Source organism: Salvelinus sp. IW2-2015, linkage group LG4q.1:29 (assembly GCF_002910315.2).
Source record: "Salvelinus sp. IW2-2015 linkage group LG4q.1:29, ASM291031v2, whole genome shotgun sequence".
Taxonomy (NCBI): domain Eukaryota; kingdom Metazoa; phylum Chordata; class Actinopteri; order Salmoniformes; family Salmonidae; genus Salvelinus; species Salvelinus sp. IW2-2015.
Window position 1 is genome coordinate 25,934,006 of NC_036842.1, and position 27,233 is coordinate 25,961,238.

A 27,233-nucleotide genomic window follows, 5' to 3' on the forward strand; every position below is an offset into this window, starting at 1 on the left:
GATTAAAATGCGGTCAGTCAGTGAACTGCAGTCCAATATCACAGCAAATTCTATGAAGTGAGCGTCACAGTAAACCACTTGGTTAGGATAGTGGATGTTTTGAATGCATCTTTCATCCCTTTGGAGACTGTTGATCCTTTGTTTTAACATTCATGCTTAACAGTGATGGTTCACTCTTCATTCTGTTCAATGTCTAGGAGATTAAGGTCATGTTTTGGATCAAGTTTTTCTTCCCTTTGGAGAATATTGATAGTTTTTCTTACTCATTCAAGCTCAACTTTGAGGGTCCATTTTGAATGACTGTTTTGTCTAGGACTTCTGGGTGGTATTATGATATCACCCATATTACTATTGTTATGGATCACGTTTTTCTTCTGTTTGGGTAATTTAGGCAGTCTTTTTTACCCATTCATGTTTAACTTTGAGGGTTCACTCTTCACACGTTGTTTAGTAGGTTTTGGATCAAGTGTAACTTTCCTTTGATAGTTTTCCATTCTCACTCATGCTTAACTTTGAGGGTTCACTTTGAATGTTGCCTGTTGCTGTTGCCTAGTATCAGATCAAGTTTTTGTTCCCTATGGAGAATATTGATCGTTTTTCTTAGCGTGGAAGCTGCAGTCTGACTGCTATTCAGTGTGGTTGTCTGGGTGTTCTGTTATGAGTACCATGTCACACTCCGCAGTGGTTTCATGCACACTGATGTGTCTTCACACCATATGGTGTAGTCTAGCCTGCATGCTTACAGGGGTGTTTGCTTTCAGAAATAGCACCATTTGCACTGTTTGAGTTTTGCGTACTCTGTCTCACAGTATTAGATGTGACTAAGTAGAATAAACAGGACGCGCGTCTTCAGTTTATTTCTTCAAACACAACCCAGTGAGAAAAAAAAAGTTTTCTCACACCAAAGGTCTTTGTCAGTAGACCAACTTCTGTAAGGGATATAGTCATGACTTCAATGTAAAATGTGTTGTCACAATTCACAGTAGGCCTAAGTCTACAGTATGTACTTTGAATCTTAATCTCCACAGGTTTTTACCAGGATTTGTCATAGCAGTGTGTCAGTGAACGAGCGAGACCGGACAGTAGATGCCCACTGTGATTTGCGATGCTGTAATTGGTTAGAATTCACATTAGCGTTAACTCATTCCCTTCTTGTAATTAGCGATGTGAACCGCGGTCATGTTAGCCAATGAAATGGTGTCCTGGGTGCACAGGAGCCAGCACAGGGGGGCAGACATTCAGCTCTAATTGATGGCAATGGGGAGAGGGGCTTAGTTAATTTTCTGCTGACTAGAAGAACCTTTAAAGACATCTCTTTAAACACTGCTGTCTCATCTCTGACAAAGGGACCTCACACTTACTCTATGTATTTCTTCAACCATTGTTATTTTAGGTATTGTTGAGTATGATTGTTTAGTGCAGTGACATACTGCAGAAGGGGTTTGGTATGAAACGAGTTACAAATGGAATTGTTCGGGTTTTAGTCCTGTAATTGTCATGTGTGGTAGTTAAGGCTGGGAGATATTGCCTAAAAATCACATCTAGATTTCCCCCCCCAAATTTATGGGCAATTCATGATATCTATTTTTTTTTAAATGTTTTCTCTAAATAAGCATTTTTGTACAATTTTAAAGGTCAAATATGCTGCATTTCAAACAGTCAAATAATCTAAGGAATTCAGAGATTGTGAAGTTATACCTAGCATAAACCTTCCACAAATTAATTAAATTATGAATCAAAATAGTTTGACCTGCTTTTTTGTTTTTGCAATAGTCACTCATCTTGCTTTCAAGTCTATGAAAATGCCCTTCTTTAAGCTAGAACCGTGCATTATGTGCATTTTACTAATAATAACAAACTTTTTGTTGCAGGCATTAAGATATAGAAAATTAACACCGGTCTCATCAATCTCTCAAGTCCACTTGCTAGTGATTAGCCAGCTAATCCTTATATAAGGAACTGCCAACTTGTTTTCATTCTGAGAAATACGGTAGGCCACTTGATTTCAACATCTGAACAAAGTGGACAGGCTAACATGCTTTTCAAACAGTTGGAGACAGACAGGGTGTTTTCATAATTCAACTGTTCAACTTTGTGAAGCTTTGCCCCAGTCTGAGGGACTGAATGCTCTGGAGCAGGTTTTTATCAAGGACCTCTCTGTACTTTGCACTGTTCATCTTTCCCTCGATCCTGACTAGTCTCCCAGTCCCTGCTGCTGAAAAACATCCCCACGACATGACGCTGCCACAACCATGCTTCACCGTAAGGATGGTGCCAGGTTTTCTCCAGACGTGACACTTGGCATTCATGCCAGAGAGTTCAATCTTGGTTTCATCAGACCAGAGAATATTGTTTCTCATGGTCTTGAGAGTGCCTAAAGGAAACTCCAAGCGGGCTGTCATGTGCCTTTTACTGAGGAGTGGCTTCCATCTGGCTCTTCTACCATAAAGGCCTGATTGGTGGAGTGCTGCAGAGATGGTTGTCCTTCTGGAAGGTTCTCCCATCTCCACAGAGGAACTCTGGAGCTCTGTCAGTGACCATCAGGTTCTTGGTCACCTCCCTGCCTAAGGCTCTTCTCCCCCGATTGCTCAGTTTGGCTGGGCGGCCAGCTCTAGGAAGAGTCTCGGTGGTTCCAAACCTTTTCCATTTAAGAATGATGGAGGTCACTGTGTTCTTGGGGACCTTCAATGCTGCAGACATTTTTTGGTACCCTTTCCCAGATCTTTTCCTCGACACAATCGTGTTTCGGAGCTCTACGAACAATTCCTTCCACCTCATTGCATGGTTTTTGCTCTGACATGCAATGTCAACTGTGAGACCTTATATAGACAGGTGTCTGCCTTTCCAAATCATGTCCAATCAATTGAATTTACCACAGGTTGACTCCAAGTTGTAGAAACATCTCAAGGATGATCAATGGAAACAGGATGCTCCTCATGGCAAAGATTCTGAATACTTATATAAATAAGTTATTATTATTTTTTATACATTTGCAAAATTGTCTAAACCTGTTTTCGCTTTGTAATTATGGGGTATTGTGTTTAGATTGAGGAACATTTTATTTAATCAATTTTAGAATAAGGCTGCAATGTAACAAAATGTGGAACAAAAGGGTCTGAATACATTCCGAATGCACTGTAAATGGGAAGGTGCACAGAGGAGTGAAGGTGAGAGCAAAAATACAACATGAGAACAAGAGGACATAAACGCGAAAACATGAAAACAAAAAATAACAAAGCCTTGATTCTTGCCATACAGGAATTTGGAATATCACGCAAAAATATTAATTCAATATATCGCCCAGCTCTAGTGGTAGTGGACATTCTTGTTGTTCCACGGAATCTGTAAGCAATTGAATGGAAATGCCAATCTAGTCGACACCACATACTGTAAGTGCTCTTGAGATTAGTGCAAAAGTGCAAACGTCCTTTATGTATGTACACCTCAGTGCAGTTCCATAGTCACAATTCAAATATATTCTGTTCACTTGCTCTGTGTAGTTACAGGCTGGTTTAGTTAGTAAACACATTCACCGCAGCAGTCCCTATCCAGCCATTGACCATATCAGGAAATGACAGCACCTCTTCACTGTAAATGCTCCCCTCTGCTGGTATATTAATACTATTGCATTTCCCCAAGTGCACACTGCATAGCTTGGTGTGCATTTTTGGGAAACCTCTTAACTTTTATTGCGTTTTCAACACATTGAGGCCTGCTTTTAAAGGTGCAGTATTCAAACTGTGCATAATGATGAACACACTGCTTTTATGATATATACAGATGTGAATATTTAAAGGGAATCGAGGCAGTTTTTGTCCAATAAAAAGGCTATGATTTCTGTGGATTCAACATAGCCTGTAAACATATTCAGATCCATCTCAATTGATGAATGAAACATTCAGGATAAATATTTAAGCAAATGCTTATTATACATTTTTCACATTCATTGACGGGTACAGTAAATACAAAGCTGGCATGGATCAAAGTGCTTAATCCGCTCAAGGTGGCCAATCAATTAAAGTATTGTCGTTGATCTTTTCCCCCGTTGTAGGGACTGCTACGGTACAGTACAAACCCCGGCTGGAGCTTACTGGAGCTTATGTCATTGTTTTCCTGAGACAAAGCTTTGTCTATGCTTGTAATGGTCAAGCAATTAGCCATTTTTCCTCTTCTGAGGCACAGTAATTCTGTGATTTGCATACGGCCTCTGACGAGAGTGTGAATTGGTTCATTATTAACTTTGTGAACCAGTGCTTTTTTTCTCGAGGGACGCAGAAACTGGGTCAGCGTCTGGAGCCAAGAAAGTGAAGTTATGCTTTGGGAGTGGATGAATGGGTGGTATGTCTGCGTGCGTGCGTGCGTGCGCAGGTCATCGCTTTTATTTATTTTTTATTTAAATGACAAATAATGCACATTCCATTTAAGTGGCAGAGGTAGCTAATAAAATAAATGATCCATTGTCGCTGGAAAGGCTAGTCACACTGTCTGAATGTCAATCTATGACCTATATGTAGGTCTGTCAATACAAAAGCATCCATTTAACATCTTAGTGTTTTCAGGTTTGATGTCATGCTGTTTAACAAAGATTCTGTGTCACTGTGTCAACATTTGATATATTTTGTCCTCATCTTTTTTTCCTTTTTTTTTCATTTACAGAAGGAGCTGAGTCTTCCAAGGAGAGGAAGTTTGTAAGTTTGAACTGGTTCTTATATTAAACGTACAGTATTTTTGTGCAGCTCTTGCAACCTGCATACAGTATGTGTGTTATCCATGGAGCCAAAGAAGGGAATCCTGTTCTTTCAAAAATGACTAACGGGTCATGAAGTGCATGTTGCCATCTTTTGAGTCCATAGTAAAATGTTTCCTTCTCATGCACCTATTTTCTGATACTCTGAAGAAAAAATATATCTAGATGTTTAATTTAAACAAGTAAATTAATTAGAATAAAGTTTTTTAAATTTAAATAGCTGACTAAGACAACCTCATCGGGCCCTCGAACTAAATTCCATTTGTAGGTACAATATTTGTAACATAACCAACCAGTGCAAAATTGGTTTCAGTACTGTGATATGTACCCTGCCGTCTATTGGCCTTTGAACTGATCCTAATAAGATGCATGCATCTCACTGACCCCTAGACCATTACATTGTTGAAAAATCTTAATTGGAAAATATTACTGAAGTTATCTCCACTATAGGGTTGATCAATAGTATAGTACACAGTTTATAGACATTAGGGTTTATACATGTTATATACACTATAGCAGGTATTATTATTCCCAAACCCCCAGCGGTACGTGCAATTTAGTTGGGGTTATGCCAAATAAAAAGTGTATGTATTTATAAAAATAAATAAAAATAATCATAGTTTTATATTTAAATTCTTAAACCACATTAAACTATAGTTTCTGAGCGCAGAAAGGGCTCAGAATAGGGTTGCCCTTTGCAACCATGTACCTATGTGAGAGTGGATTCTCGGCACCCACCAGCATGAAAATTTGCCTGTATTAAGTTATTTTAGACTGAGACTCTCTCCAATACAACCCAACATTGCAGAGATATGTGCAGCCTTTCAAGCACACCCTTCTCATTAACCTGTGGGGAGTTATTCACAATTTTTGATGAACAAATAAGGTTCAAAATGTAAGATGGTTACATAAAGAGCAAAATGATTGATTATTATTTGTGCCCTGTTCCTATAAGAGCTCTGTCACTTCCCACATGCCGGGTTGTGACAAACTCACACTCATTCTTATTTTTAATAAATGTATTGAATAGTGTGTTTGGCACGCTTACAATGATGGCAAAACACATTTGAGAGTGTGCTGACTCTGGTGCTAGAGGGGGTACGCAGCTGGAGGTTGAATGTTTGAAGGGGTACGGGACTATAAAACGTTTGGGAACCGCTGCACTATAGCAGAGGGGATAGAGAGACGCTAGAGGGGATAGAGAGACGCCAGAGGGGATAGAGAGACGCCAGAGGGGATAGAGAGACGCCAGAGGGGATAGAGAGACGCCAGAGGGGATAGAAGAGACGCCAGAGGGATAGAGGAGACGCCAGAGGGGATAGAGAGACGCCAGAGGGGATAGAGAGACGCCGAGAGGGCGATAGAGAGACGCCAGAGGGGATAGAGAGACGCCAGAGGGGATAGAAGAGACGCCAGAGGGATAGAGAGACGCCAGAGGGGATAGAGAGACGCCAGAGGGGATAGAGGAGAGACGCCCAGAGGGATAGAGAGACGCCAAGACGAAGGGTCAGAGGATAGAGAGACGCCAGAGGGATAGAGAGACGCCAGAGGGGATAGAGAGGGACGCCAGAGGGGATAGAGAGACGCCAGAGGGGATAGAGAGACGCCAGAGGGGATAGAAGAGACGCCAGAGGGGATAGAGAGACGCCAGAGGGGATAGAGAGACGCCAGAGGGGATAGAGAGACGCCAGAGGGGATAGAGAGACGCCAGAGGGGTTGTGGTGTCTGTTGGAGGTGATGCATGTGCCTTAGATGGCACATGTTTAATTAATTACTGAAAATATGTGACCTTTTGGTAGAGTGGCAGGTCGCCAGCCTTAACCACACGATATATGGAGTAGGATGAATCTGCCCCTTAGTGTTTCCTCCCCCTAATGGTTACGGTAAGGAGTCAAGCAGGATAAGCTGATGTTAGATCTGTGCCTGAGGGCAACTTTTACCTGGAGATTGTCCCTGAAAGGGATCCAGATTGGATTAAGTCAGGTGCGCTATGTCTGCCTGCCTCAGGCTAGGGCAAAGAAACAGCAGGAGCACTATAGGATTACAGGTGAATGGTGTCGACTGTATTTGCAACAGGACCTGATCTGGTTACGAATGCCGTTAAAGCCTCAATATAAAGTGGGATTTGAAAACACAAAAGGCGTCACCCAACTATTTGTTTCATTTATGAATATCACAGTCCAACAGGTTTAGTCCTTCTCAGCTAAAGGCCTCCTGTGTATTTCATGCCTATTCTGATGGGCTTGTGTGGCAGGTTTCAGTGTGACATGCATTATGATTGGGGAATGATTTGACTGCAGAGGAGTCACAAGGAGATGATCCACCAATATGTGTCAGGGGACCACTTTCGAAAGCGCACGCAGTGTCTTTGGACCCAAGGGGCCTCTATTGCCTCTGGTGTCCATTGTGATTGGGTTGCTCTAGCCTGAGGCAGGCAGAATCATTCCCCCATCATAATGCATATTGGCCTTTTTTGAAGAATGTCAGTGTTGTCCCATTTATGGAACATATGGCATTTGTTGGGTGATAAAATGTACATTACTGAACAAGATGGTCTACCTTTAATCAATGCTTGAGTTGAACCCTTGACTAAAATGTCTTATCTATTCCTGTCTGACTTCGAGAAATACTTGAAAATGTTAAGAGTTGATGCTCTCAAACAAAGCTAGGATTCAGTCTCAAGCTTCTACAATGGAAAGTGAGGAAGGGCATTTCAACACTTCCTTGTTGTGGTGGTTTAGATTTATAGGTTTGATTCCTAAAAGAGACGTCAATGTATCACTTCGACGAAAGTCTGACATGCAGTGCATTCTGAAAGTATTCAGACCCCTTCCCTTTTTCCACATTTTCTTACGTTACAGCCTTATTCTAAAAAGGATTAAATAAATAAAAATTCCTCATCAATCTACACGCAATACCCTATAATGACAAAGTGAAAAACAGGTTTTTAGAAATGTTCGCAAATTTACTCAAATAAAAAACAGATACCTTATTTACGTAAGTATTCAGATCCTTTGCTATGAGACTTGAAATTGAGCTCAGGTGCATCCTGTTTTCATTGATCATCCTTGATGTTTCTTCAACTTGATTGAAGTCCAGCTGTGGTAAATTCACTTGATTTGACCAGATTTGGAAAGGTGTACACACCTGTCTATATAAGGTCCCACAGTTGACAGTGCATGTCAGAGCAAAAACCAATCCGAGACAGGATTGTGACGAGGCACAGATCTGGGGAAGGGTACCAAAAAAAATCTGTCGCATTGAAAGTCCGCAGGAACACAGTGGCCTCCATCATTCTTAAATGGAAGAAGTTTGGAACCACCAAGACTCTTCCTAGAGCTGGCCCCCCGGCCAAACTGAGAAATCGGGGGTTAAGGGCCTTAGTCAGGGAGGTGGCCAGGAACCCAATGGTCACTCATCAGAGCTCCGGAGTCCCTCTGTGGAGATGGTTGTCCATCTGGAATGTTCTCCCATCTCTGCAGCACTCCAGACAGAAGGCACTTTTCAGTAAAAGAGTTTGCAAAAATGCACCTAACGGACTCTGATCATGAGAAACAAGATTCTCTGGTCTGATGAAACCAAGATTGAACGCTTCGGCCTAAATGCGAAGAGTCACGTCTGGAGGATACCTGGCATCATCCCTACGGTGAAGGATGGTGGTGGCAGCATCATTCTGTGGGGGTGTTTTTCAGCGGCAGGGACTTGGAGTCAAGTCAGGATCGATTGAAAGATGATAGGAGAAAAGTACTGAGATTCTTGATGAAAACCTGCTCCAGAGCTCTCAGGACCTAAGACTGGGGTGAAGGTTCACCTTCCAAGAGGATCGGCAGAGAAGAATGGGAGAAATTCCCCAAGTACAGGTGTTCCATGCTTGTACCCAAGAAGACTCGAGGCTGTAGTTGCTGCCAAAGGTGCTTTAACAAAGTATTGAGTAAAGGGTCTGAATACTTAGTAAATGTGATATTTCCGGGGTTTTCTTACATATAAATTTGCAAACATTTCTTAACCTGTTTTTGCGCTGTCATTATGGGGCATTGTGTATAGATTGAGGGGGGAAAACGATGTATTCAATTTTAGAATAAGGCTGTAACGTAACAAAATGTGGAAAAAGTCAAGGGGTCTGAATACTTTCCGAATGCACTATGTGCTCGTAGCTCCAGTTTGTGTTAAGCCCACAGAGTAGTGCGCTTACAGCCATTGACCCGGTTTACTTCTGTGTCTAGATTTTCGGAAAACACTTCAACAGTGTCATTTGACAACTGGCTACTTCACAAACTCCTGGGTGCTTGAGTCAACTACTGCCCCGCTATCCTCTCTCCCATTCTTTGTATTCGTAGGCAGCCACTTCCTGTATTTGTTCCATACAGCAAATATAGGCCAGCTACACCTATTTGTTAAAGGTACAATAGAGAGAAAGTAGGGTAGAGAAACAAAGAAAATCTGAGGGGGAACATAAATTTCACTTTACTCTTTTGGAGTTGGTTAAACATGAGAGAGTGTATTTCAATAATGCTTTATTGATGCATATGTCCAGCATTAACAAATAGTATTTCGATAAATCTCGTTGTTCTGGGTGTTGGTGATTTTATGACATGTCCAATATGACAAACCTATCATGTGTATGGTTGTCTGTCTCCAGTCTTCGGTTGTGTTGACAGCGTCTCTGTGGGGGCCAGAACACAGCCGAGAATGAACACCCAACAAAAGCAAAGTTCATCAACTCAGCAGGACAATCAGATGGCTGTCTGACAATAACAATGACTCATGTTCATTGGAGTTTGACTTTTAAAAAAAAAACAAGGATTTTTAACAATGTGCTTGGATATGTGTTAGTATTTATTATGGATCCCCATTAGCTACTCTTCCTGGGGTCCAGCAGCATAAGACAGTTACATGCAGTTAAAATACTACGTGACATTACATTTCATAACACATTCAGTGTGTTCCCTCAGGCTACCACTCCACCACCACATATTTAAAATACAACATGTCCACGTGTTTCTTGTGTATGTGAGTCATAGATTTATGGCACCAATTTCATTGTAAAGAGGTAGCCTTGGACATGGAAGAAATGTGATACTTACTGTAAGAGAGCCACAGAGAAGAGGTGAAAAAGAGGAGCACAGACATTCCAATTAACTAAAGTAGAAGAAAGCAAAAACTATATTCCCGGATGGAATTTCATTTAAATATATTTGTAGACAAGTGAATGTATTTTGTCCTTTTTACTTTTGCCCCTTTCTGTTTTTCTGCATCTATATCAATCAGAGGTCGACCAATTATGATTTTTAACGCCGATACCGGTTATTGGAGGATCAAAAAAAGGCGATACCGATTAATCGGCCTATTTATTTATTTGTAATAATGACAATTACAACAATACTGAATGAACACTTTTATTTGAACTTAATATAATACATCAATAAAATCAATTTAGCCTCAAACAATGAAACCTGCTCAATTTGGTTTAAATAATGCAAAAACAAAGTTTTGGAGAAAGTAAAAGTGCAATATGTGCCATGTAAGAAAGCTAACGTTTAAGTTCCTTGCTCAGAACATGAGAACATATGAAAGCTGGTGGTTCCTTTTAACATGAGTCTTCAATATTCCCAGGTAAGACGTTTTAGGTTGTAGTAATTATAGGAATTATAGGACTATTTCTCTCTCTAACATTTTTATTTCATATACCTTTGACTATTGGATGTTCTTATAGGCACTTTAGTATTGCCAGTGTAACAGTATAGCTTCCGTTCCTCTCCTCGCCCCTACCTGGGCTCGAACCAGGGACACATCGACAACAGCCACCCTCGAAGCATCGTTACCCATCGCTCCACAAAAGCCGTGGCCCTTGCAGAGCAAGGGGAACAACTACAAGGTCTCAGAGCAAGTGATGTCACCGATTGAAACGCTATTAGCGCGCACCCCGCTAACTAGCTAGACATTTCACATCGGTTACACCAGCCTAGTCTCGGGAGTTGATAGGTTTGAAGTCATAAACAGCTCAATGCTTGAAGCACAGCGAAGAGCTGCTGGCAAATGCACGAAAGTGCTGTTTGAATGAATGCTTACGAGCCTGCTGCTGCCTACCACCGCTCAGTCAGACTGCTCTATCAAATATCAAATCATAGACTTAATTATAACATAATAACACACAGAAATACGAGCCTTAGATCATTAATATGGTCAAATCCGGAAACAAAACGTTTATTCTTTCAGTGAAATACGGAAGCGTTCCGTATTTTACCTAACGGGTGGCATCCCTAAGTCTAAATATTGCTGTTACATTGCACAACCTTCAATGTTATGTCATAATTACGTAAAATTCTGCCAAATTAATTGCGGTCTTTGTTAGGAAGAAATGGTCTTCACACAGTTCGCAACAAACCAGGCGGCCGAAACTGCTGCATATACCCTGACTCTTCTTGCACGGAACGCAAGAGAAGTGACACAATTTCCCTAGTTAAAGAAAGAAATTCATGTTAGCAGGCAATATTAACCAAATTTGCAAGTTCAAAAAGATATACTTGTGTATTGATTTTAAAGAAAGACATTGATGTTTATGGTTAGGTACACATTGGTGCAACGACAGTTCTTTTTTCACGAATGCGCTTGTTAAATCATCACCCCTTTGGCGAAGTAGGCTGTGATTTGATGAGAAATTATCAGGCAGCGCATTGATTATATGCAACGCAGGACAAGCTAGATAAACTAGTAATATCATCAACCATGTGTAGTTAATTAGTGATTATGTTAAGATTGATTGTTTTTATGAGATAAGTTTAATGCTAGCTAGCAACTTACCTTGGCTTCTTGCTGCACTCCCGTAACAGGTAGTCAGCCTGCCACGCAGTCTCCTCGTGGAGTGCAATGAAATCGGCCCTAATTAATCGCCCATTCCGATTAATCGTTCGACCTCTAATATCAATGGTGTATGTTTGCTCATATGTTGTTCATTGTCTTTATTGTGAACCCATTAATGTCCTCCATTTAATCAACTGTCACCTACTTCCAAAAGAGCCACGATCTAAACTCTGAATGAACCAGATTGTTCATTTGAGTAAGTGTTGCAGGCTGCAGTTGTGGAGTCGCTATGTTAGGTTGCTACACTACAAAATGAATGAGTGGATCTCGGAGCGGCTTTTGGTTTGAGGTCTGCCTGCCCTAGTTCTGATGTACTAGAGGTACATACCTTGTCACGTCCCAGTTACTGCCTGCTCTCCCCACCTGCCTGCTCTACTGCTGCAGCCGATGCAATGCTCTGTCATCTGCAAACGTGCTTTTTTCCTAAAACCTTGCTCCCGGTAAGAAACAATTGATAGGTTTTCTGAAGAGCGGCAACATTAGTGCATTATCCGTCTGTCTTCTGCACTCTGTGATAGGCTGTTTGGAAGGAGTCCTGGAAACAGTTGACTGCACTGTTGGCCGGCACTTTTTCTCTCTTCAATCTATATCGAATGTGCTTCCAGAGAAACATTTGAGACTACAGACTACTTTACTGCGTAGCCTATATACAGTACATGTATTAGTGTATTTCACAGCTATTTAAAGACCCAATTCCCTGTATGCTTTGATGTGACTGAAAGTCTCTCCTTGGCTGTTTTCTAATTGATCCTACAGTATATTATCATCATGATAGACTATCAATAATGTAGTTATTGATGCGGCATATGTTACGTAGAGTACACATGATTATTTAGCAATACATATTGTACAACAGTAAAAGGCGGATGATGCACGTCAGGGTGTGTTTTATCGGGTGAATAATCACTTGCCCCAGGGGTGTACTAAAGCACTGCAGGGGTGGTGGGGGGCAGGAGGAGGGTATTGGGGGAACTTCCCACTATATTATTGGCCTTCTGAGGCATGCTCTTGCCCTCCCCCAAAATGACTGCTCATCTCTTCTCATATATTGCTTTCTTCTGGATGTTGGAAATCCACAGTTAGGAATGACAAATGTAGGGTGCACATTTTCTAGAATGACATCGTTTTGAATGGAGGAGATATGGAAATGAATGCAGCCCTGCAGTGACATTGTGTGCTGTGAGGACACCCTGCGATGTCAGGACCAGTCATGATGATGTGATGGAAAGGATAGACTGCATAGAGGATGAGAAGGATGGACAGCAATACTGTATAGGATGGCATGAAGAAGGATAGACAGACTATAGGATGAATACATTCTGAGCTATGATGTTGCTATAGTGAATCACCAGTCAGTGGAAGAAAGGGGTGGAGGAGACGCGAATGAGTGAGCGCGAGCATTTGCAAAGTAGAGGGGAGGGTGTGTGTGAAGGGAGGGGAAAAGGGGTATTGTGCTGCCTCTGTGCTCCCCCACCCTCCCTGCCACCTCAGGCTGACGATCTCCTCTGACATCCACAAGGTGGAACGTGGTGGAAGGACACGAAACAAGCTGCAGTGTTGTTGCCGTTTCCCCTCTTCTTTCCCCTCCTCCCCCTCATTTTGTTGTTGGAGGAGAGGGTTAGGCTAGCCCCATTCCTCTATGGTGGTGACTGGCTCTGGCTCTTTGTCAGTTCAGTGCAGGGTAGAGGATAAGCGGGGTGGCTCTGTGGCTGAGTGGTGTGAATATATCATGTGCACAATAGAGCGGGCGAGCACAGTTCAGCCATGAAAGCCCAGCGGGAGAGGCTGAGGATTCCAGGACTGACATTGGAGTGAGTATTTTCCTTCTTTCTTTTCTGCTCTACACTGCAGCAGACAGCTTCATTGGTCCCTGCTGCTGCACCTCTTGTTGTTTTTTCTCTGTAGCTACAACAAGCGTTGAGCATTATGCAGCATTGCCACATACAGCTTCAGTACTGTAGCAGCGTACGCAGCAGGATGTGTCAAATCCTCTGCATTTATTTAGCGACAGGGACTGTGTGTGTGTGCGTGTCGAGCAGAGGACTGCCGCACAACCTCTGTTTGGTTGTGACGACACACTGACACACACAAACACACTCAGACGTACGCACATATACCGAAACACACCACTAAATCATTGTGATGGTGTGACTATTAAATGGCATGCATTTGTGAGGCATGATTGTAAAGTTGATTGGCAGTAGAGTAGTCTTATACCCAAGGCCTTGTTGGCTAATGGCTCCTGCCTACTACCAGTCACAGTAATCTGCTCGGCCAGAGACTCAAACAACACAGGCTTTGTTATGGCCCTGTTGTTTTCCTATTGCACATCACACAGATTAGTTCTTAGTGTAATGACCCGTGAAGGCAGTGACTATCTGGTCACCAAGGCACATGTTTGTTTGCGTCCTCCGAGGCTTAAGCTAGCGCAAGTGCAGGTATTGCTCTGTAGGCACATACGTTGCCTACTCATTTCATTTAGATCCAGTTCAGTGTCATTACTGACAGGAAAGTCAATATGGTTTGATTTTGAATTCATCAGCTCTATGGAACAATACCAGTGTTTAATCATGGACTACTGATACTGTTGAGATACTATTATTTGCTAATCATTATAGATTTTGTCTACAAACTGCCATGATAGCAGGTAAAAGTCTGACAGATTTTTTTATTTGGGTAACTCAGTTAACACTGGTTTGGAGGGCTAAAAGATATATATCACATGTAAAGTGAAGACCTTTAAGAAGTGAGCTTTCTTTCGTTGCCAGTGAAGTTACTGTAAAGGGGTAGAATAAAATCACATTTTATTTGTCACATGCGCCGAATACAACAGGTTTAGACCTTACCGTGAAATGCTTACTTACAAGCCCTTAACCAACAGTGCAGTTCAAGAAATAGAGTTAATAAAATATTTACTAAATAAACTAAATCTAATCAATCAAAAAGTAACACAAGAAGGCCTACGTTACATGATTGCCTTCTCATAGCATTTATTAATTCCTCAGATTTCAAGCAGGAGTTGGTTTCATTGTGTACCTGTTTCAGGTTTCACTCTCCACCTCTGTGTGGATAGTTTGGACCCTTTCTATTATAATCGATTAAACCAATCAAACCTCAAGGACCAAACAGCTTTTAATCCTCTAAGAAGTTAAACCTGTGTTGTGTGAGTAGACAAGTACCTTGGTAACCTATTTCCAGAACACCATTTTGTGTCATTTCAAAGGGGACCATTTGTTATGCTGTGCTGCTGTGGTAAATGTATAAAAGCTAGCTAGGAGAACAGGGTATGTGTCAGCATACATCAGCCCAAATCCCCTCAGGCCATCTAAGTGAGAGTAACCATTGTCCTGTGCAAATTTAGTGTGCTAAAGGAATCACTATTTACAAAACTTACATTTAACTTCCAGCCTCACGCCCCGAAGCTTGAGCCCGACACCCACAAGTCCTTGCAGCCCGCTCAGCCCGCTGCACGCGTTTCATTTTTGGAGGTAAGCGTTACAAGCTCTTTTTCGACCATCAAGACCATTTTGTTTTTGGGGGTTGAGGAACAAATCATGCTGGATTGTGAATGGTTGAGTCGAAATTGCATGCAATCATCTTTATTCTGACAGAAGTCTGTTTTTGGATTTCTCTCTGAAATATGCTGCCTTTGGAGCAACTTTGATGGAAGAGGAGGACACAGTGCTTATATGTGACCCACCACCTGGATTTGGTCCTATGTAGCAACATTTTAAATAGTGTTTTTTTATATACATTGGATGAAAGTAGAGACTCCGAGCTAGGAAATGGTATATCATACACTGCAGTTGAGGAACAATGGGAAAGTAATTCTGCTTTGAAAGTTAATACACTTGTAACCCCACATTTGAGATAATGGCCCGTGAATATTTTGGTACACCTACTGGAGAGAGCTCTTCTTTGTCTACACCCATTCAGCATCGTTCACATCCTTTTAAGCCCCACCCATCTCTAAGGATTCAGTGTAGGAAACAACCAAAGATTTCAAGAATAAAAGTGGTGAAATTAGTAAATAAAAGTAGTAGTAAATATACACTTCATCTAGCCCTTGGCCTATATCCTAATCTGACTTTGATGCAGGTCATGTGGTTCTTCACATTTTACCGTCTCATGTAAACACACACTATATCAAATAAAATCCAAGTGTATTTCTCACATGCACAGGATACAGAAGTTGTAAACGGTAACAGTTACATTGAAATGGTTACTTGCATAGTGGATGGAGTCTTTTGTTTAGACGTAGCTAGCTACAGTCACCCAACTCAGAATTCCAACTTGGGGACTCTGACTCTTTCTATAGCTTCAACTTTCCGACCTGAAGATAACTGACGTCATTATTTGACCTTGTTTTTTTGAGTTACCAGTTGTTTTGAACGAGTGTGTGGGGATATGTACTTTTTCAGAAAGGCACTGCATGTTCGAGCCATGGACAATTGGACATTGCCCAAACGTTATAATAAGATTAGCTTACCATCGCATGATATGGCCTGTTAATGACTTTGCCACAGGCAGCAGGTAGCCTAGCAGTTAAGAGCGTTTGGCCATTATCCGAAAGGTCGCTGGTTCAAATCCCTGAACCAACTAGGTGAAAAATCTGCAAGGCAGTTAACCATAATTGTTCCTGTAAGTCGCTCTATGATAAGAGCGTCTGCTAAAAGGCTAAAATGTAAATGAAAGGTAAACAAAGTGACTTCCTACAGTCACTGACACTTTTCATTCAATGTGCATCGCTTAAGCAAGCCAAACTTTTCACACAAGCTGCATGGACAACAATAATGTCCAATGTAAAGAAACAACGGGAATGTCTGACTGTTTTGCTTCTTGTGATATTATTTTTGTATAAAACATTTTATAGACTCCACTCCATGGTGAATGAAGTTTCTGATGAACTCCACCCACGGAGTGGAGCAGAGACTTTGTGGAATTTAGCTCCGACTACATCTTCTCACCCAAGGTCAATACTTCTAAAATGTAAATTATGAAATGCTTACCTTGTACCTAAGTTTGTCCTCGGTAGTTGCGTGCCTTTCTTTGTTTTTATAAATCTATACTACAATAAGAAGGCATCTCAGCGCAGATGCGCATGTGCCAATTGAATCTCAACAAGGAAATTGTATTTGATTATTGATTATCTGGAGTGGAGTTTAGTCAGCTATTGATTAGGCTACTGTGTGCCTCCTGGCAAAATTGATACCCTAACCAATTGCATTACTACTAAGACCAGCTTCAGAGCGCTGGCTTTATCAAGTCAAAATTCCCAAAGAGTGTGCGTTTGACACTAGAGCTGGCTTAACGCTATGTGAAAATAGAGCCCCATGTATATCACTAGTTGGCTGTACCTGGGCCAAAACTTGTATTTCTCAGCCTATACTGTAGCTTGGCCTCAATCTTCTTTTTAAATGAATAGCCAACATGTTTTTGTGGTACAACATGTATTGTGATTCTATATGTATCGGCACCCAAGTATCGTGATATAATCATATCGTAAGGTCCCTGGCAATTCCCAGCCCTAGTCAATAGCAGAATTTAGTCTTGTAGAAACTACCTGGTCTGTGAGCCTGTGCTTCATACTACTGTGGCTGATGCATGTCAGCACTTCAAAGGGTCTCTGTATCATCTGGGGAAGTGACGGACATGGCTGTCTCCCTGAGTGTTCCCCTTAACTTTTCTCTCTCCCGAAGTCCTTATTTTCTCACCTCTTCGCTTTTCACACTAATAATGTCGGAGATAGGTCATTCTGTCCCCTTCAAATCAAACTTTATTTGCCACACGCGCCGAATACAACAAGTGTAGACTTTACCGTGAAATGCTTTCTTACAAGCCCTTAACCAACAGTGCAGTTCAAGAAGAAGAAAATATTACCAAGTTGGCTAAAATAAAAAGTAACACAATAAGAATAACAATATCGAGGCTATATACAGGGGGCACCGGTACCGAGTCAGTGTGCATGGGTACAGGCTAGTTGAGGTAATCTGTACATGTAGGTGGGGGCGAAGTGACTATGCGTAGGTAACAAACAAACAGAGAGTAGCAGCAGTGTACGGGGGAGGGGGTCAATGTAAATTGTCCAGTGGCGATTTTTATGAATTGTTCAGCAGTCTAATGGCTTGGGGGTAGAAGCTGTTGAGCAGCCTTTTGGTCCTAGACTTGGCGCTCCGGTATCGCTTGTCGTGCGGTAGCAGAGAAAACAGTCTAACTCTTCACTGTCTCTTGATGTGTCGCCTGGCGAGCTGCCCTGAATCAGCCTTTTGTTCCTGGGGTAGGTTCCTCTGGTTTTGCATATTCAACTGGGTCATTGAGCCCGATTCCTCCTTTTGATGTATTATACTTTCTGGTTCACCATTTTTTGCTAGGTAGTTAACGTTAGCTATCGCTAGTTGTCTGTACCTGTGCCACAACTTCAGTATTTATCCTCCTGTAGCTTGGCCACAATCTTCTTTTTAAATGGTAAGCCAGCATGTTTTCAGCACTGAGCAAAATTTGTTTTTATTATGGCTCTCTCTTGTCCCTCTGCAGCAGACATCTCGTGAGCAGTATGTTTGGAACATCGAATCACAATAACATTGCAGTATCGAATCGTGGTAAATATAGACTCGCAATGCATATCGTATCAGCACCAAAGTATCGTGATAATATCGTATTGTGATGTCTCTGGCCAAACCCAGCCCTAGTCAATATTTTCTATATAAGTATATTCTGGTCAGTGAGCCTGTGCTGCTTGCTGCTCTGGCTGATTCATGTCAAGACTTCAAAGGGAGTCTGTATCATCTGGAGAAGTGACAGAGGAGGAGGGGGACATGGCTGTCTCCCAGATTGTTCCCCTTCAATTTTAGCTCTCTTCACTCTTTCCCTCAGTCCTTATTTTCTCTCCTCTCGGCACACTAATGCTGTCAGAGATAGCAGGTCACATGGTCCTCTTCACTGTATCTTGTTGTCGCCTGCCGAGCTGCACTGAATCAGCCTTTTGTTCCTGGAGTAGGTTCCTCTGGTTTCACATATTCAGCAGGGTCATTGAGCCCGATCCCTCCTTTTGTTGTATTAACCATTCTGGTTCATTAATGTTTCCATAATCCCTCGTCTTCTCCCCTCCTACACCAATTTATTTGGGATGGGAAGGACAAAGGTGAAAGGAGTTCATCCTTTCTGAAAAACATGTTTGATTGATAGGCTACCGGGCCTCAAACGTTCCGTACGTACAAAATATACTCCAACATTTTCCCGCTAAAGTTGGCATTGATAAAAACGTTCCTTACCTCCATGCAATATTCAGACCATACGTACGCACATTTTCTAGTGGTTGAAGTATTCTACTGCAACCGGGCAAGCTGGTATTTTGTGTTAATGGGGGATATGATGACACGCTTAATCATACAAAAAGGAAAACATCGCTTCATAGCAAGATGCAGCCAAATGACGTTAGTAAGAAGAGCGAAAATCTGTGTTTTTTTAGAATCCAAAATTGTAAATAAGAATTTGTTTTTAACTGACTTGCCTAGTTAAATAAAATAATAATAATTAGACATAAGAATACATTCCCTATCCATTTCATTTTCATAACCATTGCAGAGTAAATTCCTCACCTTTTCTGGCCATTATGCAGTCCCAAAGTAGCCAGACCCCTTGACTTTTTCCATATTTTGTTACGTTACAGCCTTATTTTAAAATATATTGAATTGTTTTTCCCCCTCATCAATCGACACACAATACTCCATAATGACAAAACAGAAACAGGTTTTTAGAAATGTTTGACTTTTTAATTAAATAATAAAAAACTGAACACATTTACATACAGTGGGGCAAGAAAGTATTTAGTCAGCCACCAATTGTGCAAGTTCTCCCACTTAAAAAGATGAGAGAGGCCTGTAATTTTCATCATAGGTACACTTCAACTATGACAGACAAAATGAGAAAAAATCCAGAAAATCACATCACATTGTAGGATTTTTTATTTTATTATTATTTTTTATTTATTTCACCTTTATTTAACCAGGTAGGCTAGTTGAGAACAAGTTCTCATTTGCAACTGCGACCTTGCCAAGATAAAGCATAGCAGTGTGAACAGACAACAACACAGTTACACATGGAGTAAACAATAAACAAGTCAATAACATGGTAGAAAAAAAGAGAATCTATATACAATGTGTGCAAAAGGCATGAGGAGGTAGGCAATAAATCGAATAATTACAATTTAGCAGATTAACACTGGAGTGATAAATCATCAGATGATCATGTGCAAGTAGAGATACTGGTGTGCAAAAGAGCAGAAAAGTAAATAAATAAAAGCAGTATGGGGGGGTGAGGTTAGGGTAAATTGGGTGGGCTATATACCGATGGACTATGTACAGCTGCAGCGATCGGTTAGCTGCTCGGATAGCAGATGTTTAAAGTTGTTGAGGGAGATAAAAGTCTCCAACTTCAGAGATTTTTGCAATTCGTTCCAGTCGCAGGCAGCAGAGAACTGGAAGGAAAGGCGTCCAAATGAGGTTTTGGCTTTAGGGATGATCAGTGAGATACACCTGCTGGAGCGCGTGCTACGGGTGGTGTTGCCATCGTGACCAGTGAACTGAGATAAGGCGGCACTTTACCTAGCATAGCCTTGTAGATGACCTGGAGCCAGTGGGTCTGACGACGAACATGTAGCGAGGCCAGCCGACTAGGGCATACAGGTCGAGTGGTGGGTCGTATAAGGTGCTTATGTAACAAAACGGATGGCACTGTGATAAACTGCATCCAGTTTGCTGAGTAGAGTATTGGAAGTTATTTTGTAGATGACATCGCCGAAGTCGAGGATCGGTAGGATAGTCAGTTTTACTAGGTAAGTTTGGCGGCGTGAGTGAAGGAGGCTTTGTGCGAAATAGAAAGCCGACTCTAGATTTGATTTTGGATTGGAGAATTTGATATGAGTCTGGAAGGAGAGTTTGCAGTCTAGCCAGACACCTAGGTACTTATAGATGTCCACATATTCTAGGTCGGAACCGTCCAGGGGTTGATGCTAGTCGGGCGTGCGGGTGCAGGCAGCGAACGGTTGAAAAGCATGCATTTGGTTTTACTAGCGTTTAAGAGCAGTTGGAGGCCACGGAAGGAGTGTTGTATGGCATTGAAGCTCGTTTGGAGGTTAGATAGCACAGTGTCCAAGGAAGGGCCAGAAGTATACAGAATGGTGTCGTCTGCGTAGAGGTGATCGGAATGCCCGCAGCAAGAGAAACATCATTTGATATATACAGAGAAAAGAGTCGGCCCGAGAATTGAACCCTGTGGTACCCCCTAAGAGACTGCCAGAGGACCGGACAAACTGCCTCCGATTTGACACACTGAACTCTGTCTGCAAGTAGTTGGTGAACCAGGCAAGGCAGTCATTAGAAAAACCGAGGCTACTGAGTCTGCCGATAAGATATGGTGATTGACAGAGTCGAAAGCCTTGGCCAGGTCGATGAAGACGGCTGCACAGTACTGTCTTTTATCGATGCCGGTTATGATATCGTTTAGTACCTTGAGCGTGGCTGAGGTGCACCCGTAACCGGCTCGGAAACCGGATTGCACAGCGGAGGAGGTACGGTGGGATTCGAGATGGTCAGTGATCTGTTTGTTGACTTGGCTTTCGAAGACCTTAGATAGGCAGGGCAGGATGGATATAGGTCTGTAACAGTTTGGGTCCAGGGTGTCTCCCCTTTGAAGAGGGGGATGACCGCGGCAGCTTTCCAATCCTTGGGGATCTCAGATGATACGAAGGAGGGTTGAACAGGCTGGTAATAGGGGTGCGACAATGGCGGCGGACAGTTTCAGAAATAGGGGGTCCAGATTGTCAAGCCCGGCTGATTTGTATGGGTCCAGGTTTCCAGCTCTTTCAGAACATCTGCTATCTGGATTTGGTAAAGGAGAAGCTGGGGAGGCTTGGGCGAGTAGCAGCGGGGGGGGCGGGGCCAAGGTTGGAGTCGCCAGGAGGAAGGCATGGCCAGCCATTGAGAAATGCTTGTTGAAGTTTCGATTATCACGGATTTATCGGTGGTGACCGTGTTACCTAGCCTCAGTGCAGTGGGCAGCTGGGAGGAGGTGCTCTTGTTCTCCATGGACTTTACAGTATCCCAGAACTTTTTGGAGTTAGAGCTACAGGATGCAAATTTCTGCTTGAAAAAGCTGGCCTTTGCTTCCTGACTGACTGCGTGTATTGGTTCCTGACTTCCCTGAACAGTTGCATATCGCGGGGGCTCTTCGATGCTATTGCAGTTCGCCAAGGATGTTTTTGTGCTGGTCGAGGGCAGTCAGGTCTGGAGTGAACCAAGGCCTATATCTGTTCTTAGTTCTGCATTTTTTGAACGGAGCATGCTTGTCTAATATGGTGAGGAAGTAACTTTTAAAGAATGACCAGGCATCCTCAACTGACGGATGAGGTCAATATCCTTCCAGGGTACCCGAAATAATGAACTTATTTGCAAATTATGGTGGAAAAAAGTATTTGGTCAATAACAAAAGTTTATCTCAATACTTTGTTAGCAATGACAGAAGTCAAACGTTTCTGAAGTCTTCACAAGGTTTTCACACACTGTTGCTTGTATTTTGGCCCATTCCTCCATGCAGATCTCCTCTAGAGCAGTGATGTTTTGGGGCTGTTGCTGGGCAACACGGACTTTCAACCCCTCCAAAGATTTTTCTATGGGGTTGAGATCTGGAGACTGGCTAGGCCACTCCAGGACCTTGAAATGCTTCTTACGAAGCCACTCCTTCGTTGCCCGGGCGGTGTGTTGGATCATTGTCATGCTGAAAGACCCAGCCACGTTTCATCTTCAATGCCCTTGCTGATGGAAGGAGGTTTTCACTCAAAATCTCACGATACATGGCCCCATTCATTCTATCCTTTACACGGATCAGTCGTCCTGGTCCCTTTGCAGAAAAACAGCCCCAAAGCATGATGTTTCCACCCCATACTTCACAGTAGGTATGTGTTCTTTGGATGCAACTCAGCATTCTTTGTCCTCCAAACACGACGAGTTGAGTTTTTACCAAAAAGTTTATATTTTGGTTTCATCTGACCATATGACATTCTCCCAATCTTCTTCTGGATCATCCAAATGCTCTCTAGCAAGCTTCAGACGGGCCTGGACATGTACTGGCTTAAGCAGGGGGACACGTCTGGCACTGCAGGATTTGAGGCCCTGGCGGCGTAGTGTGTTACTGATGGTAGGCTTTGTTACTTTGGTCCCAGCTCTCTGCAGGTCATTCACTAGGTCCCCCCGTGTGGTTCTGGGATTTTTGCTCACTGTTCTTGTGATCATTTTGACCCCACGGGGTGAGATCTTGCGTGGAGCCCCAGATCGAGGGAGATTATCAGTGGTCTTGTATTTCTTCCATTTCCTAATAATTGCTCCCACAGTTGATTTCTTCAAACCAAGCTGCTTACCTATTGCAGATTCAGTCTTCCCAGCCTGGTGCAGGTCTACAATTTTGTTTCTGGTGTCCTTTGACAGCTCTTTGGTCTTGGCCATAGTGGAGTGTGACTGTTTGAGGTTGTGGACAGGTGTCTTTTATACTGATAACAAGTTCAAACAGGTGCCATTAATACAGGCAACGAGTGGAGGACAGAGGAGCCTCTTAAAGAAGAGGTTACAGGGTCTGTGAGAGCCAGAAATCTTGCTTGTTTGTAGGTGACCAAATACTTATTTTCCACCATAATTTGCAAATAAATTCATAAAAAATCCTACAATGTGATTTTTTGTATTTTTTTTTCTCATTTTGTCTGTCATAGTTGAAGTGTACCTATGATGGAAATTACAGGCCTCTCTCATCTTTTTAAGTGGGAGAACTTGCACAATTGGTGGCTGACTAAATACTTTTTTGCCCCACTAAGTATTCAGACCTTTTACTTAGTACTTTGTTGAAGCTCCTTTGGCAAAGATTACAGCCTTCGAGACTTTTTGGGTATGACGCTAAAAGCTTGGCACACCTGTATTTGGAGTTTCTCCCGTTCTTCTATGCAGATCCTCTCAAGCTCTGTCAGGTTGGATGGGGAGCATCGCTATTTTCAGGTCTCTTTAGAGATGTTCGATCGGGTTCAAGTCCGGGCTCTCGCTGGGCCACTCAAAGGATTTCAATGACCTTTTACTGAGTTTTTGCTTCCGTCTGGCCACTCTACCATAAAGGCCTGATTGGTGGAGTGCTGCGGAGATTGTTGTCCTTCTGGAAGGTTCTCCCATGTCCACAGAGGAACTCTGGCGCTCTGTCAGAGTGACCATGGGGTTCTTGGTCACTTCCCTGACCAAGGCCCTTCTCCCGCGATTGCTCAGTTTGGCCGGGTCGGCCAGCTCTAAGAAGAGTCTTGGTGGTTCCAAACTTCTTCCATTTAAGGATGGAGGCCACTGTGTTCTTGGGGACCTTCAAATGCTGAAGACATTTTTTGGTACCCTTCCCCAGTGTTCCTTGACACAATCCTGTCTCGGAGCTCTTCGGGCAATTCCTTCAACCTCATGACTTGGTTTTTGCTCTGACATGCACTGTCAACTGTGGGACCTTGTATAGACAGGTGTGTGCCTTTCCAAATCATGTCCAATCAATTGAATTTACCACAGGTGGACTCCAATCAAGTTGTTACTTATGTTTTTAATTTTTATATTAATTAGCAATCACTGTTTTTGCTTTAATTATGGGGTATTGTGTGTAGATTGAGGAAATGTTTTCATTTAATCCATTTTAGGATAAGGCTGTAAAGTAACAAAATGTGGAAAAAGTCAAGGTCTGAATACTTTCCATGGGATAGGTGCAGTGAAATGTGTTGTTTTACAGGGTCAGCCATTGTACCCTTGGAGCGTATTAGGGTTAAGTGCGTTGCTCAAGGGCCCATTGGCAGATTTTTAACCTTGTCGGCTTGGATATTCGAACCAGCAACCTTTCGGTTACTGGCCCAAGGCTACCTGCCATCACTACTGTAGGTACTGTTATAAAAAATGTGTAGCCTTAGACAATGTGTCAGAATTTCCGGCCAGTCGAGCGTATTAAGTTTTGAGGTAAAGTCAATGCAGACATTGTTGAATTTAAATGTTCTGCTGACGGGTCCACAACAATTGGCCGTTGTTTTTTTATTTAGTTAATTGTCACAGTACTTTGCCAAATACAGCATAAGTTACTGCAAAATATACAAATATTCTGCCAAATACCAAAAACATTTGATATAATGTCCCACTGCTCTTTCTTTTAGAAACTGCCGTTGCCTAATTCCAATAGTTCCAAATTATACAGCAGATTAAGGGTGTTATTGTCACCACAAAAGGTGAATGGTGTGTGTTTTTCAGGTGGAGTGATAATGCTATTTCACTCGCGCACAGTTTTAGTACAGGTCTGATTTATAACGGGAAACATGGGTATATATGGTGTACGCCATGTTTATTAATCAATAATTTTATTACTACGTATTTTTAGCAATGATCCACATAGATATTTACTGTGAAATTTACGTAACTTTTATAAATGAGGCCCCAGATTTTAATTAGTGAAGTTCAAGAGTATCCATGCTAAATTTAGGAAATGATTCTTATTTTGGATAAATATATGCATCAGACTGCGATGACAAGGCACATGTATGCGTCAGTTTCATGCTCATGTCACTGTTGTAGTGTAAATGCGTTTGTGGTTACTGTTGGTGATGTTTGGAGTGGAATGTCGTCATTTATACTATTTTTATGGTGTTTGTCATGAATATTCTTTATAGAATATGCTATACTTCCTATAAGCCATTGGCAGTGCATGTGTTTACGCCAGACATACTTTCAATTGTCAATATACAGACGGTATGAAAGACAAAGTCCTTGACAGCCAAGTGTTCATTAATGAGTAGCACAACTACAATTACATTTCTGTTGAGAGGAGCAGAAGCCTAAAGTTCAAGTGAATCAATTTCACAAAGATTGCAGCATTTGTGCAATACAGTATTATTGTTGTAATGTTCCTAGTTGAAACTAGAAAACCTCTTAATTGAGAATAAATAGGAAAGTGAGGATCTCCAAAATCATCACATCATTGATACTGTTTTATTCTATCTGCATTTTACTTTTCCTATCATGTTGGCATGTTTGTTTATTTGAAATTTGACCTTGTAATTGACCTTTACTTGAATGGGTATCATAAGTATGCCCTGTGTTGTTTACTGTTTTTAGTGTCACATTGTGAGTAACCAATGGGAAGGTCTTCACTGACAAGTATGGCGAACACCTCAGACATTAGCATGCTTGTCAGAGCTAGTTTAGTGCTAGCTGGTACTGCTAGTTAGTGTTCTCAAGTTTGTTTACCCTGTCAGCAGGACATTGTCACTATGTAAATGTATTTTACAGTATGGTCTTGTTTCGATTTTTTTCTACTAGTGGTCATGCTTACCTGTTAAGTAGACATGACGTCGCTTAACTCAGAAATAAAATCTTGCCTATTTGGTCAGATACTTGCTCTGTCCACGAGAGACTACCCGTTAAGTAACAAAAGACAAATCAGTCGCTACATTAGCTTGCTAATGCTAACCAGTCAATGAGCAAATTATATGAAGACTCGCTAGGCTAACCAGCAAAGGCAGGCTGGGTATCCATCAGCTAATCCATTTTAAGTACAAATCCTTTGAAGTCAAGTGTCTGGTGTCAGTCATCCCCTATGTGTAATTTTAGCCATCAGGACAATAATGTTTCACAGTGATTCCAGAGAACATAGTGAACTTTAATCAGGATTTAATGAATTAGGAGAGATTAGTCTACTCGGCTAATTGCTGTGCTGCACAGAATGTATAATTTTCCCTAAAATATTTGCAGCCCATTACTGTAAATCAAGGGCAAGAGAATTAGCACGTCAGGTCATGAGTAATTTAAAAAAGAATGGCACAGATTGGCCTATAGGTGCTGCTGTTATAAGCGGTCTCACTTAAAGAGACATGAAACGTTGTATGTAGTTGTCTTTCCTAATGCTGAACACATTTGCCTCAAGGACCCATAAGGTCTGTCAGGATAGATTTTCCTCCTTGGAAATGTGGAAATTCTTTGAAAAACCTATTTTATTTGTCCACTTAAATCTGTGTAAATCCACTCCACAAAGTCCTGTCAACTTGAATTTTTTTTAGGGTCAGCAAAGACATTACCGTCTAAAAAAAAAAAGGGAAACTATTAACAATTCACCTTTTTGACTCTGTAACGCTAATGCTTATAATAATCATAAAAAAACGTATTCTCATGGACTAAAAGTCAGATTTATAAAAATAAAAAATGTATTTGGACTCATCACAATAGTCCATGAAGAGTTCGGAAAAGAACGTTGATGCTTTCAAAGATGCCACACTATACCAGTAGGAGCACATATGATAAAATATGCTTCAAATTCTTATTCTCTGGCCTCCCGAGTGGCGTAGTGGTCTACGGCACTGCATTGCAGTGCAAGAGGCGTCACTACAGACCCGGGTAAGATCCCGGGCTGTATCACAACCAGCCATAATTGGGAGTCCCATAGGGCGTCGCACAATTGGCCCAGTGTCGTTAGGGGAGGGTTTGGTTGGGGGGGGGCTTTACTTGGCTCTTCACGCTCTAGAGACTCCTTGTGGCGGGCCGGGTGCCTTCAGGCTGACCTTGGTCGTAAGGTGAACGGTGTTTCC

General features: G+C 42.0%; 1 protein-coding gene across 7 annotated transcripts in view; it reads left to right on the top strand.

The window, feature by feature from the left end:
- mast4 (microtubule associated serine/threonine kinase family member 4) overlaps positions 1–27,233 on the top strand; it is a 187,500-nt gene that overhangs the window by 99,230 nt on the left and 61,037 nt on the right. For 3 of the 7 annotated variants that reach the window (XM_023984206.1, XM_023984207.1, XM_023984208.1), the window contains exons 4-5: positions 4,657–4,688; positions 15,016–15,096. In XM_023984206.1, the coding sequence (XP_023839974.1) occupies positions 4,657–4,688; positions 15,016–15,096 (113 nt within the window). Of the gene's footprint in view, positions 1–4,656; positions 4,689–13,115; positions 13,420–15,015; positions 15,097–27,233 lie in introns of those variants that run through there. The other 4 variants (XM_023984209.1, XM_070442695.1, XM_023984211.2 and 1 more) reach the window with 2 other exon arrangements.